The 14,069-nt window shown below is 40.2% G+C and overlaps 1 protein-coding gene across 1 annotated transcript in view; it reads right to left on the bottom strand.

The window, feature by feature from the left end:
• Positions 1 to 491: 491 nt before the first annotated feature.
• ryr2a (ryanodine receptor 2a (cardiac)) overlaps positions 492 to 14,069 on the bottom strand; it is a 282,131-nt gene continuing 268,553 nt past the window's right edge. The window contains exons 109-115 of the mRNA XM_085361763.1: positions 12,360 to 12,506; positions 12,114 to 12,248; positions 6,225 to 6,381; positions 3,719 to 3,783; positions 3,435 to 3,535; positions 2,500 to 2,551; positions 492 to 587 (exon numbers count right to left, since the gene is read on the bottom strand). Coding sequence (XP_085217889.1) covers positions 492 to 587; positions 2,500 to 2,551; positions 3,435 to 3,535; positions 3,719 to 3,783; positions 6,225 to 6,381; positions 12,114 to 12,248; positions 12,360 to 12,506 — 753 coding nt within the window. The remainder of the gene's footprint in view (positions 588 to 2,499; positions 2,552 to 3,434; positions 3,536 to 3,718; positions 3,784 to 6,224; positions 6,382 to 12,113; positions 12,249 to 12,359; positions 12,507 to 14,069) is intronic.

The following is a 14,069-nucleotide window of genomic DNA, read 5'->3' as shown; positions in this document are numbered from 1 at the left end:
CCACCTGTACCTTTATGAATCGTGCATTATAAACATGAAAGGCCGTAGACATGGTCATATTAAAAGTAAAACATTCTTTAGGTTTCTTGTTTTACCGTCAGTCCATTAAGCCTTTGTATTTTTTGCAAGTTACTTTGAATATAGAATAAGATGAAGCACAGAAGTCATCAGAGTGAAAAAAGTCTAGACCTGCCACCTGTCATGTATTGTACATCATATTTTCTGAAGTTTTCTATGTACAAGGTTTCAAAAGCATTCCGAACAGAGTGTGCTGAAGGCCGGGGGGTGGAGCTGGCTGTCTGGACTACAATGGCAGGGTGTGTCCCGTTGAAGAGCGTGGCCACTTGAGGAGAGATGACGCATAGAGAGGAACCCATCATTTGGTAGAATACAGCCTCCTCAGAAAAGTAATAAATGTTTGAGGGACAAGCAGAGGCCAGATGGCTGCAGTGGGCCTTTCAGAGTTAAGAGTCTGTCACTCCAAGGTCGACTCAGTTGAGCTGATCCTCATACTGTTTCCGGAAACAGTCACCAGCGGGGAAAAACTCCCAACAACGTTCCTGGTACATTTTCCATACGTAAGACTCCTTAAAGACAGAGAGGAAGAGGAAAGGAGGGTTTGCTTCATGTGTGTTACATTTAAAGTGTAATTATCACAACAGCTTTGTTCATCATGGAAATTAGTACTAGCATTGTAACCTCTAGGTACCTACTGAAATGAACAAAGCTAGCCTAGAACCCAGAGTGACATTAAAGCTGACCCCAGCCCAGCAGTCAGACCTGATCTTCAACAGGTAACAAAGGCAGTGATGTGCAGTCAGGATGCAGCGTCTGTTTCTATGTGTTCATGTTTCTAAAGCAGAATCCCTGTGGTGATCACTTTAAAGTATCTTTGTGCTGGTTTTCATCTTTGCATTGTGCTGTCGGCTTTGTGCTCATGCCTAAATACTACAAGAAAGCTCATATGTGTGCTCATTGGGATATGGATTTGTGTTGGTGCGTGGGACTGTATCCTCAGTTTTATATTGTTAAATGGTAATTATAAGACAATGTGTTTCAGGTCACGGAGAAACAGAAAAGTAATGTAACAAGTGGTGTAAAACAAAAGAATTCCTATGGTGAGTAATTAAATAACATACTATATTACTTTTAAGAAAAGTGCTCTGGGTAATATTTGTAATATGTTACTTATTTCGAATAATGACCCCAGATATGATCACAACAAAACAGGGAAATGCTTTAAACATGCACAAACATTTGACCACAAAACATGCAATTAATATGCACCGATGTAATGTCTTTGATATGCTGCTTAGACGCTCCAAGCAGAGCCAATCAGAACCCAATGAGAATCAATAAGAGAATTGATAAGTGACATCAATAGTGGTATTGAATTTGCTAAATTTGTATAAATTCTCATCCCTTACTACAAGCCGTATTTGTCTGAATCACACGTTATTTGTTCATTTGATATACTGGGGTTTAAAAGCCCCTGAGTGGACCCATAGCTCATACCACAGAAGTGAATGCTAGAAGTTAACTAAGAATATTTTTTAGCTTCCACTTATACTTTAAAAACTGCACTTGAAGTAGCGGAAAAACTTAAAACAATTGAAAAGAAAACCAGAGTGACCAAAAGAAGGAATCCAGCAAAAGGGAGAGTAGACGATCACTACAGGTGCACCCACTGACCAGCCATGGACTGGAACTGGTTGATTTCCAATGTTCTCCACCCCAATCGGTGACCAGCCAATCAGCATCCCCTGCATAAAGCCCTGCATTTTATGCATTCACAACGGGCGTTATAGGTAAATCAGACTGAGAGGCATAAACTAACATGTCAATAGTGTGAAAGCGCCTCATTGTGAGTAAAGATGCAAAGTTAGTCAAAGTAAGGTGCAGGGGGAACAACAGAATGAAATCTGAAACAACAAACCTAATCCAATGCCTTTAGTGGTGGCATTGATGAGCCCAAATGTCATAAAAACAAACATTTGAACAGCGTACTGGATCTCTCTGAGAAGTCAGAAATTAATCAAGTATAGCGTTTACTAAAAGGACTTTTTAGTTCTGAAATGCAAATAAGTAACCCATTTGGCATCTTAATAAAAAATAATAATGCCTTTACTTTAAATTTATAGAAAACAGCAATAATTATAATTTACCAAATCAAAAACATTTGGATTAAAGACCACGAGCATACTGGTGGATAAGCTGTTACAGATACATAAGAAATAACTTTGGTAATTACAAATGCTCTTAATTTAGGGCACCTAAATTTGTTAAGCACTTGCTTATGGACATAAAGAAAGAAACTATTAAGATTAGCTCAAAAACAGTGTGATTTTCCATGTTCCATACTGAGGCTTTAACAATGTTAGCAGCCATTAAAAAACTGTTAGAAACACTTAGAGAGAGTTTGAAGCTAAACTGTACTGACCACGTAACAGGATGACAGTCTTGTATATTTACTGGCAGAGAGATTGGAAAGGTGCTTACCTGGCCTGTGTGCTCTGTTTCGTCTTTGTTGATGAGATACATCAGAAAGAATCTGAAGCACACACACACACAGACACAGTTGTTAGAAAACACAAACAGTATTATCATTGCATATATCAGTCACACAGCATCAGTGCCAGAGGTTACAGTGGCACTTGCTGGTTGGAGGCAGTTGTGTATTCTTAACTTGCCTGTGTGGGTTCTCTCAGGCTTCCTGCCACATTCAAAGGACATGTTTGTTAGCTTAATTGGTGATTCTGGCCATAGCTGTGAATGTGCATGTGAATTGTTGTCTTCTGAGAGACTAACAACCTGTCCAGGGTTTGCCCCACATCTCTCCTAATGACAGCTTGGACTTTACAACAATTTTAAGAAACTTGTACATAAACCAATATACCAAGAAATGAGGGCTGGCTCAAGACACAGTACTGTATTTAGGGTTAAAGTCAACAGACATTTGAAATTTTGGTTGTATTTTCTATTACAGCTCAGTAATAAAGTGGGAAGGGTAACAAGGCAAAGACAAGAACGTAACGTGGTCATTTCTAAGTTATTACGACTCAATTACCAAAGTAACAAGCACTTAATATCCAAGTAGTATCATGGTAGCAACTGTGGTTACAGTTGAGTAATACCACACTGAAATGTATGTAACTGGATAATAAGTGTCCAAACACTGGGGATAATAATGTGGAAACACACCTCAGTGTAACACAAATGCTGTGGTACAAAACAAGCCAGGACAAATATCATAGATATCATCGCCCACCTGAGATTGGGGACCAAGCCCCAAGTACACCAAGATTGGGTACCTATCTTTCATTAACTGACCTGAAAGACTGTGTACTATGTAGGTGTGATGATCTATGATGATGTAGGTGTTAAAAGGTACAATAACACACACAGAAATACAGACACTCTCCAGACGTACTTACAGGTAGTTGGCTAAGTTGTGCTCCTGTAGAGTGTGCGTTTCAAAGCCGTGTGGCACGGTGTCAAAGTAGTCATTACCTATTCCACAGATAAAACATTTGGTCTGCAAGAGAAACACGTGATAGTTAGGTGGTTGTCATTTATTGTAACCTATTGGCAATCTTCATCTATGCCTCTGTTGGAGGTACAGCTATACAAAACAAAAGAACCACAAAATCTGTATTTTTACATGTTCATATGCCTGAATTAAAAAAAAACTGCATTGAACTGTTGTGTGTGTTTTCACCTCCATGTCTTCTTTCACTTGTTCCTGCTGATCCCTCAGCTCTCCAAAAGCATCAATGATTAACCCTAGGATTTCAGAGAGGGTGGAGCTTAAACATGCTGGTCCACATTATTACACTGAATACAACAATAGATATGAAAACCACAGGCTATCTACTATATCTACTATAATACTTCTAAAGGAGTCTTTTTTGCTATTCAGTTACATTCTCTATATTACGTCCAAAGTGTGTATGTCCCTATAGGGAAGGATATAAACACTAAAGACAAAGCCTACACAGATGCAAAATCCTGAATGTTCCAGGACCCATCATATTTTAAAAGCCTCATAATATCATATTAATCCAACTGAGCACTGTAGTGTCAGAATGTAAGCCAACGCTTGGTTTGTTTCCAAAAGTAGAATGGGAGGTAGAGCCCTCAGCTCTAACCAACTCTTCTCCAATGAAACCAGCTTCCAGTCTGGGTTCCTGAGACAGACACCCTACTTTTACGATTAGGCCCCAAACTTTTGTTTTTGACAAGCTTAGTTATCATCATTGTCAATATGTGTGGCAGAGGGAAATAATTATTTGGTCCCTACTCAGTTTCTACTACCACTAACGTTTCTCACTGGAAAAGAAATGAACAGTCTCTAATTTTTATGGTAGTTACATTTTAATGGAGAGAGAAAGAATATCAACCTAAAATCTAAAATTTCATTGAAGTTATGGATTGGTTTGCATATCACTGAGTGAAACAGATGTTTAATCCCCAACCAAAATATGACTTTGCACTTGGTGAAGAAACCCTTGTTGGCACACACAGTGTTAAGGCATTTCTTTTAGGTGATCACCAGGTTTGCACATCTTACGAGTGATTTTGGCCCATCCCTCTTTACAGAAATTCTTCAGATTACTTGGCTCCTTCTTGGGAATTCAAAGCCTCCACAGATTTCTGTAGTCTATTGATACTAGATAGTGGGAAAGGGGTGGGATTAAATAAGCATATGCTTCTTCCTGCTCCTTTTTGAACATGAACGTTATTTGGAGTTGTGGTTGCTCGTTTTCCTTTTGTTTTGCTTTGTTCATTTGTCTCTTTTAATTCTATTTTGTTGTACTTTTTCAACATGTTCAAAATAAAGATTCAATCAATCAATCAATCAATCAATTTTCTATTGGACTGAGCTCTGCAGACTGGCTCGGCCACTCCATGGAAGGCAGCACAACTAATGTGCTGCTTCTTCTTCCGCCACTGGTTCGTTGCCTTGGTGGTATATTTTAGTTCACTTTCATGCAAGAAGACCCATCTAAACCCATCTTAGGTGTTCTGATTGAGAGTTTACAGTACAGTACACCCTCTTCTGTGGAACCAGCTTCCAGTTTGGATTCAGGAGACAGACACTATCTCTACTTTTAAGATTAGGCTTCAAACTTTCCTGTTTGATAAAGCATATAGTTAGTGCTGGACCAGGTGACCCTGAACCTCCCTTAGTTACCGTGTTGCACTGTTTCTTCTTTAGTGACCTTTTTCTCTCACTTTGTGTTTGTACACCGCTCTGCATTTAATTATTAGTTACTTTTAATCTCTGGCTCTCTTTCAAAGCACGTCTTTGTCCTGCCTTCCTTCCCCCAGCCCAATCGTGGCAGATGGCCGCCCTCCCTGAGCCTGGTTCTGCTGGAGGTGTCCTTCTGTTAAAAGGGAGTTTTTCCTTCCCAGAGTGGTTCCTCGTAGGAGGGTCATATGATTGTTGGGGTTTGCGCTTGTTTTTTTGTATTATTGTAGATAAAAGGCACACTGTGGAAGATAGGCAGAGTTTAATAATAAGTAATGTTTATGTTTTTTTATGGGAAGAGGAGGATTTTAAATTCAGTTCTGAACTTAACAGGGAGCCAATGAAGAGACGTTAGTATGGGAGAAATACAATATTTCTAGTCCCTGTCAGGACTCTTGCTGCAGCATTGTGGATTAGCTGAAGGCTTTTCAGTGAGTTTTTAGGACATCCTGACAATAATGAATTACAGTAGTCCAGCCTAGAAGTAATAAATGCACGAAATAGTTTTTCAGCGTCACTCTGTGACAGAATATTTCTAGTTTTAGAGATGTTGTGCAAAGAAAGCAGTCCTATATTTTGTTTAGTATGCACATATCCTTTCCCCAGAGTTCGTATCTGGTTAGGCACTATGTTTCATTGAAGTTTTTAAGGCCAAGTACAATAAGCTCAGTTTTATCTGAATTTACAAGCAGGAAACTGTTTAAGGTGGTGTTCAAGTGTACTCCACTTTGGAGAGACGTCGCGATTATTTAGTCTAGTCAATTTGAAATAAACAGAACAACCAAAATATTGGAAACCAAACAGAACCAGAAATGATTGCTCTCAAAATAATTATACATTTGAATCACCACTTCCTGTGGTGTTTACTCTACTTTACAATATTAGAATGTATTCATTTGGCTAATAGTTGCCTAATTAACTGCTTGTGTTTCCATTAAACTGTTTGTGTGCATGTATGTGTAGGATGCCTCACCCTGGATGATAGCCAGGAGGATTACAATGACAAAGAAGAAGAAAGTGATGTCAAAGATGATCCGGTAGATTTCGTACTCATCACCAGCTGGATCCTCGATCTGGTCACCAATTCCTCCACCTGCTCGCACTCCCACATACATGTGGAACATGTAACACTGAGGAACAGAGAGAGATACACAGGAAGGGGGGTACAGGGGTAACAGAGGTCAAATCTTTTGCATTGGGTTTTTAATGGGCAGAACCATGACTGTCACAAACAGCTTGAACACACTAATGTTTCTGAAACATCAGAAGACATGACATCTGTAAGTCTCTTTGCAGTAAAACAGGCATGATTCTAGTCACTGTAGAGGTCCAGTAACATTTTGAAAAATCATTGTTAGTGAATGCAGTTCACAGTGCCCTCAACTCTGCAGGTTACAAAGAAGCCATATGTGAATATGATCTAGAAACGCTGCTGTCTACCTTCTGCGGACCAAAGCTCATTAAACCAGGGACCGAGGGAAAGTATAAAGCATGTTCTGTGGTTGGACAAATAAATATTTTAAATTCTTTTTGGATGATGCATCCTCCAGACTACAGAGGAAACCAAATCAATGCTGAAAGGTGTGTTCAGTTTTTAGGAGAGCATATGCTTCCATCCAGATTTCTTCATGAAGGCGTTGCAAAACAATGCGAAACCACAAAAAAATGTTTTGTTCTATCTTAGCAAGGCAGAGCTATTAATGCATCAGTAACAACACAGCGCAATGTTTGTGTTAAAAGCACCGCAGCACATTCGCAGACAGAACCTGCCCGGTGCTGTGCATATGGCTTATGTAGCGAGTCATAAATAAACAGCTGTAGCAGCACAGATCACAGGTTTTACAGTTTTACTAATGTTTATATACAGTGGTTCCATGTTGGATGGTTAAGTTGGGCTGATTAAGGCTGTTGGTTGATGCGATGTTCAGAGCTGGAAATCTGACTTGAGGGGACACTGAAAAATTCAGGAAATTCCGACTTCTGCTTTCACATGGAACGCACCATCTGACCATTTTTTGCTACTATAAGCCTTATTGTAAGGAAGGAGACCAATCTTGCTAGGGCAGTGCCGTTCATTAGTGCATCTCACCATCCCACTAAGCGGCTGTCACCTTCTTGAACTACAGACAGGCCGAGCTGCAACACTTTAGCCCCTAATAGGAGACAAAAGAGCTCTATGGAATGCAATGGGTGGCTGACTATAGGGGATTAGTGTGTGTTTGTGTGTCCTGAAATTTCCGGGTGACAGAAAGCTTCCTTCTACCCTCAGAAAATACCATAGAGCCCTTATATAGTATTTCTTTCAGATGGCTTAGCAGCAGAAAACATTCTCATCTAAGCTGAGTCTGTTTGTACTTGGCATGTCTCTCATCACTGACAAGATGGTCTAATGTTTGGCTTTGCGATACACTTATCTTTCACCCCGACTCACACTGACCTGCATTAATGACACAGGTGCTTATGTATAGGTAATGGCTTACACTTCCAACATTTAAATTCATCATAATTGTTCCATTTCTGTTTCATGGCCACATCTTTGGTTAGACTTTACTATGTCACAAAGTTGTCTCTTTTAAACTGGCTAAACAATGGAAGCTTGTGCTGCATAGGTAAGGTAGGTAGGCACCGCTATCATGAAACTGGTATATCAGCTGATTCTGATACTCCAAATGCCCTTATCCAGCTCACCAATTTTGGATAGACTTCCTGGAGCCAAATAAGGTAACCCCCAAAGACAGTCTTAAATTGAGCTTAAATCACAGTAAAGGCTCAGGTTAGTAACATATAATTATTTATATTACTTGCACTGTTGCTATTCCCAAAAACGTAATAGATGCCTGAAAAAGAAGCGGACAAAATAAGTAATCTTCTTACTGCCTGAGGGTAACACTGCCGAGACTAAAACTACTGACTCAAAGCTCTCTGTCCATAAATGGAAGTGTGTGCTCTTTACAGACAGCAAAAAATGAAGTTTTAGTGAGACAAACTTGATGGGAGCAACTTCCCACAGCCAAGAAAGTGAACTGCAGCAGTGCATACCAGACATCCCAGTATTAGCTTGGGTACAAAAAAGTATTTGAGTCATCCTGAGAAGCTTCACAGGTGTTCTATGTTTCTTTCATTTATGAGTAATGGCTCTCACCCATCTCCTGACTTTAAGCTGTCCCGTGGTTCTAATTATAGTCATCTATCGTCCACCTAAATATAATGACTTGTTCATTTCGGAGTTTTCAGACTTCTTGACATGTTTTATCGCTTACTATGAAAGGATCCTTATAGTGGGGGACTTTAATGTACATCTACGTTGCGAGGATAAACCCCTGGTCAAGGATTTCTTGAATGTAATTGATTCCCTAAACTTCACACAATTTGTGTCTGGGCCAACACGTAAGGGCCACACCCTAGACCTTGTGTTATGGACTGAATGTATCAGTGACTGAAAATTGTGTTTTACCTATTTTAGACCATTCAGTAATTTTATTTGATATTTGAATTGCTAAATTTCCAGCTTCTGAGAGGGGAAACTGCCCCTCAGATCATCTCATCATATTAGCCACGAAGCATTGCTTGGAGTTAAATTACATTTGCCTGATGTGTTGGACCCCATTTTTCCCAGAGTTATGTGTGGACATTTTGACTGTGAATTTTAATAACGCACTTCTTGAACTATTGGACTCTGTTGCTATTGTAAAGAAGTTAAAATGTGAAAAAAAGGAACCCTATGCCCTGGCTAAATGAGGAGCTCTCGAATTTGAGAAGAAATTGTAGAAAAGCAGAGCGTCGCTGGCGATCTTCCAGACTTGATTTCTCCAGGCTCGGAAAGACCCATTGTCTTTTTTTCAATGTTCGATGTCTGCAGCGAAAGCAAATTATTTCTCAAATCTCATCATGAGCCATGAACATATCTCAAAACTTTTATTCAACACAGTGTCGCAACTTACAGAGAGTAAGTCAACTCTCCTGTTCAAATTTGACAGCTCATGACTTTCTTATGTTTCTCAGAGACAGGGCTGAAACACTTAGAAATCAGATCACTCCCTCCTCGAGCAGTTCGTCAGACTACTCAGCTGCTTTGCCTGTTGGTGCTGATAAACTGTTCTCTGACTTCAAGGTTATTTCTCTGTCTGGATTAACTAAGGTTGTAAAAGCAGCTCGATGTACAACCTGTTCTTTGGATCCTCTACCAGCCTGGGTTATAAAGGAACTGTGGTCAGTATTAGGACCCTACATTCTGTTTCGTTTTAAATACTTCATTGATGACCGGAGTCTTCCCTGTCTGTTTTAAATCAGCTGTGGTCGTGCCAATCTTGAAAAAGCCTGGACTGGACGTTGACATGGTTGCAAACTACAAACCCATCTCACATCTGTCTTTTTTGTCTAAGGTCTTTGAAAAAGTTGTTTTTAAGCAGCTCACTGAGCGTCTGTCAACTAACAATCTGTTTGAAGCATTTCAGTCTGCGTTTAGACCAAATCTCTCCACAGAAACAGCTTTAGTCAAAGTGGTAAATGATCTGCTGGTAAATGCAGACAATGATCGAACTTCAGTTTTATTACTGTTGGATCTAAGCGCTGCGTTTGACACTGTGGACCACGGATTTTATTGGAGTTATAGGAAATGTTTTATCATGGCTGAGATCCTACCTGTCTGGGAGATCTCAGACTGTTAGCTTGAAAAATGATCTCTCCGAGACCTGTGCAGTGAGGCATGGGTGTCATGGTCCTGGGTCGGTGACCCAGCGCTTTTAGTTATCATTTTCTAGTTTATGATGATGATGATTATTATTGTTTGAGTTCTGTGTGTTATATTTGGTCTGCCTTTGAGTCTGTCTCTGTCTATGGTGTCACCCCATCTGTTTGTGAATCTGTCTGTTTAGTTCAATGTCTTGTCTGGTTCCATGTGTCTGAGTTTCCTGTTTTATTGTGAAGGTTTGTGTCGTATGTGAGTGTGCTCAGTTTACGTTTCCCCTGTCTCGTCAGCTGTGATTTCTCCCAGGTGTGTTCCCCTCCTGTCTCTCATCCCTTGATTACTGCCATCTGTGTATTTAAGCCCTGTGTTTCTCTGTGTCAGTGTCGCGTCGTACCCTCAACTAGCTGTGTGTTCTGCTTCTATGTTCCTAGTGTTTGGTCTCCTGCTCCAGTTTAGTGTTTCTTTCCAGTGTTTCAGTCCTTGGTTCCTCTGTTCTGACTTTTGGTTTTCTTTTGGTGAGTTTAGTTTGTACGAGGTTTTTCCCAGCAATAAAGCTGCGCCTTAAGTTTCACTTCCGTGTCTGAGTTCTGCATTTTGGGTCCACCACTCCTGCTTGCCTGCCACACAGCGATTCATGACAATGGGGTCCCTCAGGGCTCCGTACTTGGACCATTGGTGTTTTCTCTGTATCTGCTGCGTCTTGGTCTTCTTTTACGTTCTTTTAATGTAACCTTCTATTGTTACACTGATGACCTGCAGCTTTATGTTCCTTTAACCATTGGAAATTGTGCTGAAGTGTCTAAATTAGAATCGTGTCTATCTGCAATTAGGGGCTGGTTATCGGATAATTTCCTGCTTCTTAATATTGATAAGACAGAGTTGATGGTCATTGGACCACAAAAATTTCAATATTGTCCCAAAATTTCATCTTGAAAATTGATGACTATGTCATAAATTGCAGGGACAAGGTTAAAAACTTGGCCGTGTGGTTCGACATGGTGCTTTCTTTCGAGTCTCATGTAAAAGAGATAACAAAGACCGCCTTTTATCATTTAAGGAACATAGCCAGAATCAGACAAGTTTTATCAAGCGACACTGCAGAGGTTCTGTCTTCATGTATCGATTATTGTAACGGTCTCCTTTCTGGGCTACCAAAGAAAAGTTTTAGAGGTTTACAGATGGTGCAAAATGCAGCTGCTCGCATTTTAACTAAAACTGGAAAATTTGAGCACATTACCCCTGTACTGAAATCCCTTCATCAGCTACCTTGTCAGGTTCGAGCAGATGTTAAAGTCCTGCTGCTCACCTAAAAGGCTTTATGGTTTGGCACCTTCATACCTCTCTGATCTCTTGCACCCTTATGTTCCATCCGTGCTCTCCGATCCCAGGATTCTGGCCTTTTAAAAGTTCCTAGAGCCAGAAAAAAAAACTATCGGGGAACGTGCTTTTTCTTTTTGTGCCCCATTTTTGTGGGATTAGGCAGGCATGCTCTGTGGAGGTTTTTAAAGCTAAGCTGAAGACTCACTTGTTCATAAATAAAGTTATTATTATTCACTGGAATCCCAAAAAGCCTTAGACATGGCTTTGTAACCTTCTATGATAGACGACAGATTGACAGATGATACTAGATGACAGACAGACTGATAGAGGTCAGTTACTTTGTTTCTCATCTCTTTTTGAGTTTCTTTATATTCTGGCTCATCAAACTGAAGGGCCCATACAAACAGGACCCCCTCAAACTGACTTTTAGTTTTAGTCACCTTGTTTTCCAGCAAATTAACTGTTCTGTCACTAGTTATAAACTAGGAAATTAGCATAAACTAATGTAAGTGCATCCAACCTAATGACATCCTGCTCTGAACAGGCACAGGATGGTGCTAAACATGTTCTAAAACCTTTCAATTTAAACATTTTTTATTAAATCCAGTTTCACAGACAGTGTTAAATCTAGGACCAATTCTGAGAGCAGGGCTCCATGGTGTAAGTTAGTATTTATATATGTAATGTTTCCATTTTAAGGCCGACTCTATAGCCCTGTTCTTTCATTTTAGATAACTTGTTTTGTGAAACTGACTGATTCTTAACACATGCTGTGATGCAAATTATCTGTCGTTTTGATCATCTGCCCAGCACTATTATTCCGGTTCACTACAGTCTAATACATGTCATACTCACTGTCAGCATGTCATCACACTTCATATCTGGCAGTTCTCCATCTTCACTCTTGTTGTAGAACTTCCTGAAAAAGTTGAAGGCCACTACTGTGTAGAGGTACACCACCACTGCTAATAGGCCAACAGTTAGCACTAGCTGGAGAAGGGGCAAGAAAAGACTGCTGTGATGCAAACAAGGGCAAATATCACAAGCTTCACTCAATATTGACAAATGTTTAATTTTATAATATTCATATAGTGTTCTCACCTGTTTGCCATTGTGTGTGACTGAGGAGAGAATGGTACGCAGTGTCTTAAAACCCATGGCAATGTCCAGTAGATGGGCAGCAAAGAAGAAGTTGTTATAGTGACCCAGAATGGACATGGTCATATACCAGGCCAGATACAGGAAGGACTACAAGGACGGAAGATGGAAATTCAGTCAATGAGTGTAAATGAGCCGCTGGTTTACAATATTAGGTAACATCCAGGCTGCTGATTGTGTAGCTAATAAATCAAATAAAAGCATCATAAAACATTTCAAATGATAATTACCAGACAATAGATTAATGACTCTTGACACAGATGTGGATGACACATCATGATCATTGCTCAGTTAGCAGCTACATTTACATTTATACACCTTCAATGTGGAGGAGCGGCAGCTCTAATCCGAGTCCCTCTCGGATGACCTCACTCTCTCTCTAAGTGAGAGCCCACTCGCTCTTCAGAAAGAGGAAACTAATTAGGAAACTAATTTCTGCCACTTATATTAGCAACCTCACTCTTTATGTTACTACCTAGAACTCGTAACGATAAGTGATGGTAGGAACATAGAATGACCAATGAAGTGACAGTTTCACCACAACAGATTGGTACACTATCCACATCACTGTGGATGCTGCCCCAATTCGTCCGTCCATCTTGTGTTCCACTCCTGAACGAGACCCCGAAATACTCCTCCACTTGGGACAGTAACCTGTCCTTTAGGTGGAGTAGGCACTCCACCTTTTCCAGCTGAGATCCATGATCTCAGATTTGGTTTGCTTCACACTCTGTAGCAAACTATTGCAGTGCAAACTCGAGGTCACCACCTGATGACACCAACACCACAACGAACCACATCATCCGGAAAAAGCACCACAAAAGATTAAATCCTGAGGCCACCAAAGTGGAGACCCTCCACCCTCTGGCTAAGCCTAGATATTCTGCAGAGATGTGACAGCCATGGCAGTCTTCCAAAGCCTTCAGGAACTAAAGATGAATCTCAACCAGGGCCCCTGCCAGTGTGCAGATGTTTACCATCTGTCATGGTAAATGGACTGATTCTTATGTAGCGGTGTTCTACTGTCCTGGAGCGCTCAAAGCACTTCATACAACATGCCACTTTCACCCATTCATACCCACACAAGCACCTTTTTCTACACTTTTAAGTGCTTCCTATCTAACACTCACACATTCATACTCCGATAGATGCATTGGAGAGCAATTTGGAGTTTAGTATCTTGCCCAAGGATATTTGGCTTGCAGACTGAGGGAGCCGGGGATAGTCAGTAGATGACCTGCTTTACCTCCTGAGCTACAGCCACCCCATTACATTTATATTTAGAAATGGCATAGTAAGAAGAAGTAATGATATGACTTGCTAATACCTTACTATTACCTCAGTAAGGCTTAATAGTGTGACATTATTATAAAGTGCTACCCAGTACAGTATAATATCTGCACCATGGAAGTCACTTCAAGACATGTCTGTGAAGAAAACACTACTGGTTTTTCAGTAAGGCATACATTTGACTCACTTTTGATGAGGTCAAACAAAATGACAAACTATGAAACTAGTAACTCCCTGAATTAAAAAATCAATTTATTAGATACTAATATGTATTAATGTAGGAGCACTGCTTTATAAACGATGAGCCAAATGCTTCATATTTATCCCAATATTTTTATATGACATAATTGCCAGACACAATAA

Source organism: Diplotaxodon limnothrissa, linkage group LG8 (assembly GCF_057381915.1).
Source record: "Diplotaxodon limnothrissa isolate DT_005_m linkage group LG8, D_limnothrissa_male_GT1.1, whole genome shotgun sequence".
NCBI lineage: Eukaryota > Metazoa > Chordata > Actinopteri > Cichliformes > Cichlidae > Diplotaxodon > Diplotaxodon limnothrissa.
The sequence above is the reverse complement of the archived record's forward strand: the minus strand, read 5'-3'. Positions and strand labels throughout refer to the sequence as shown.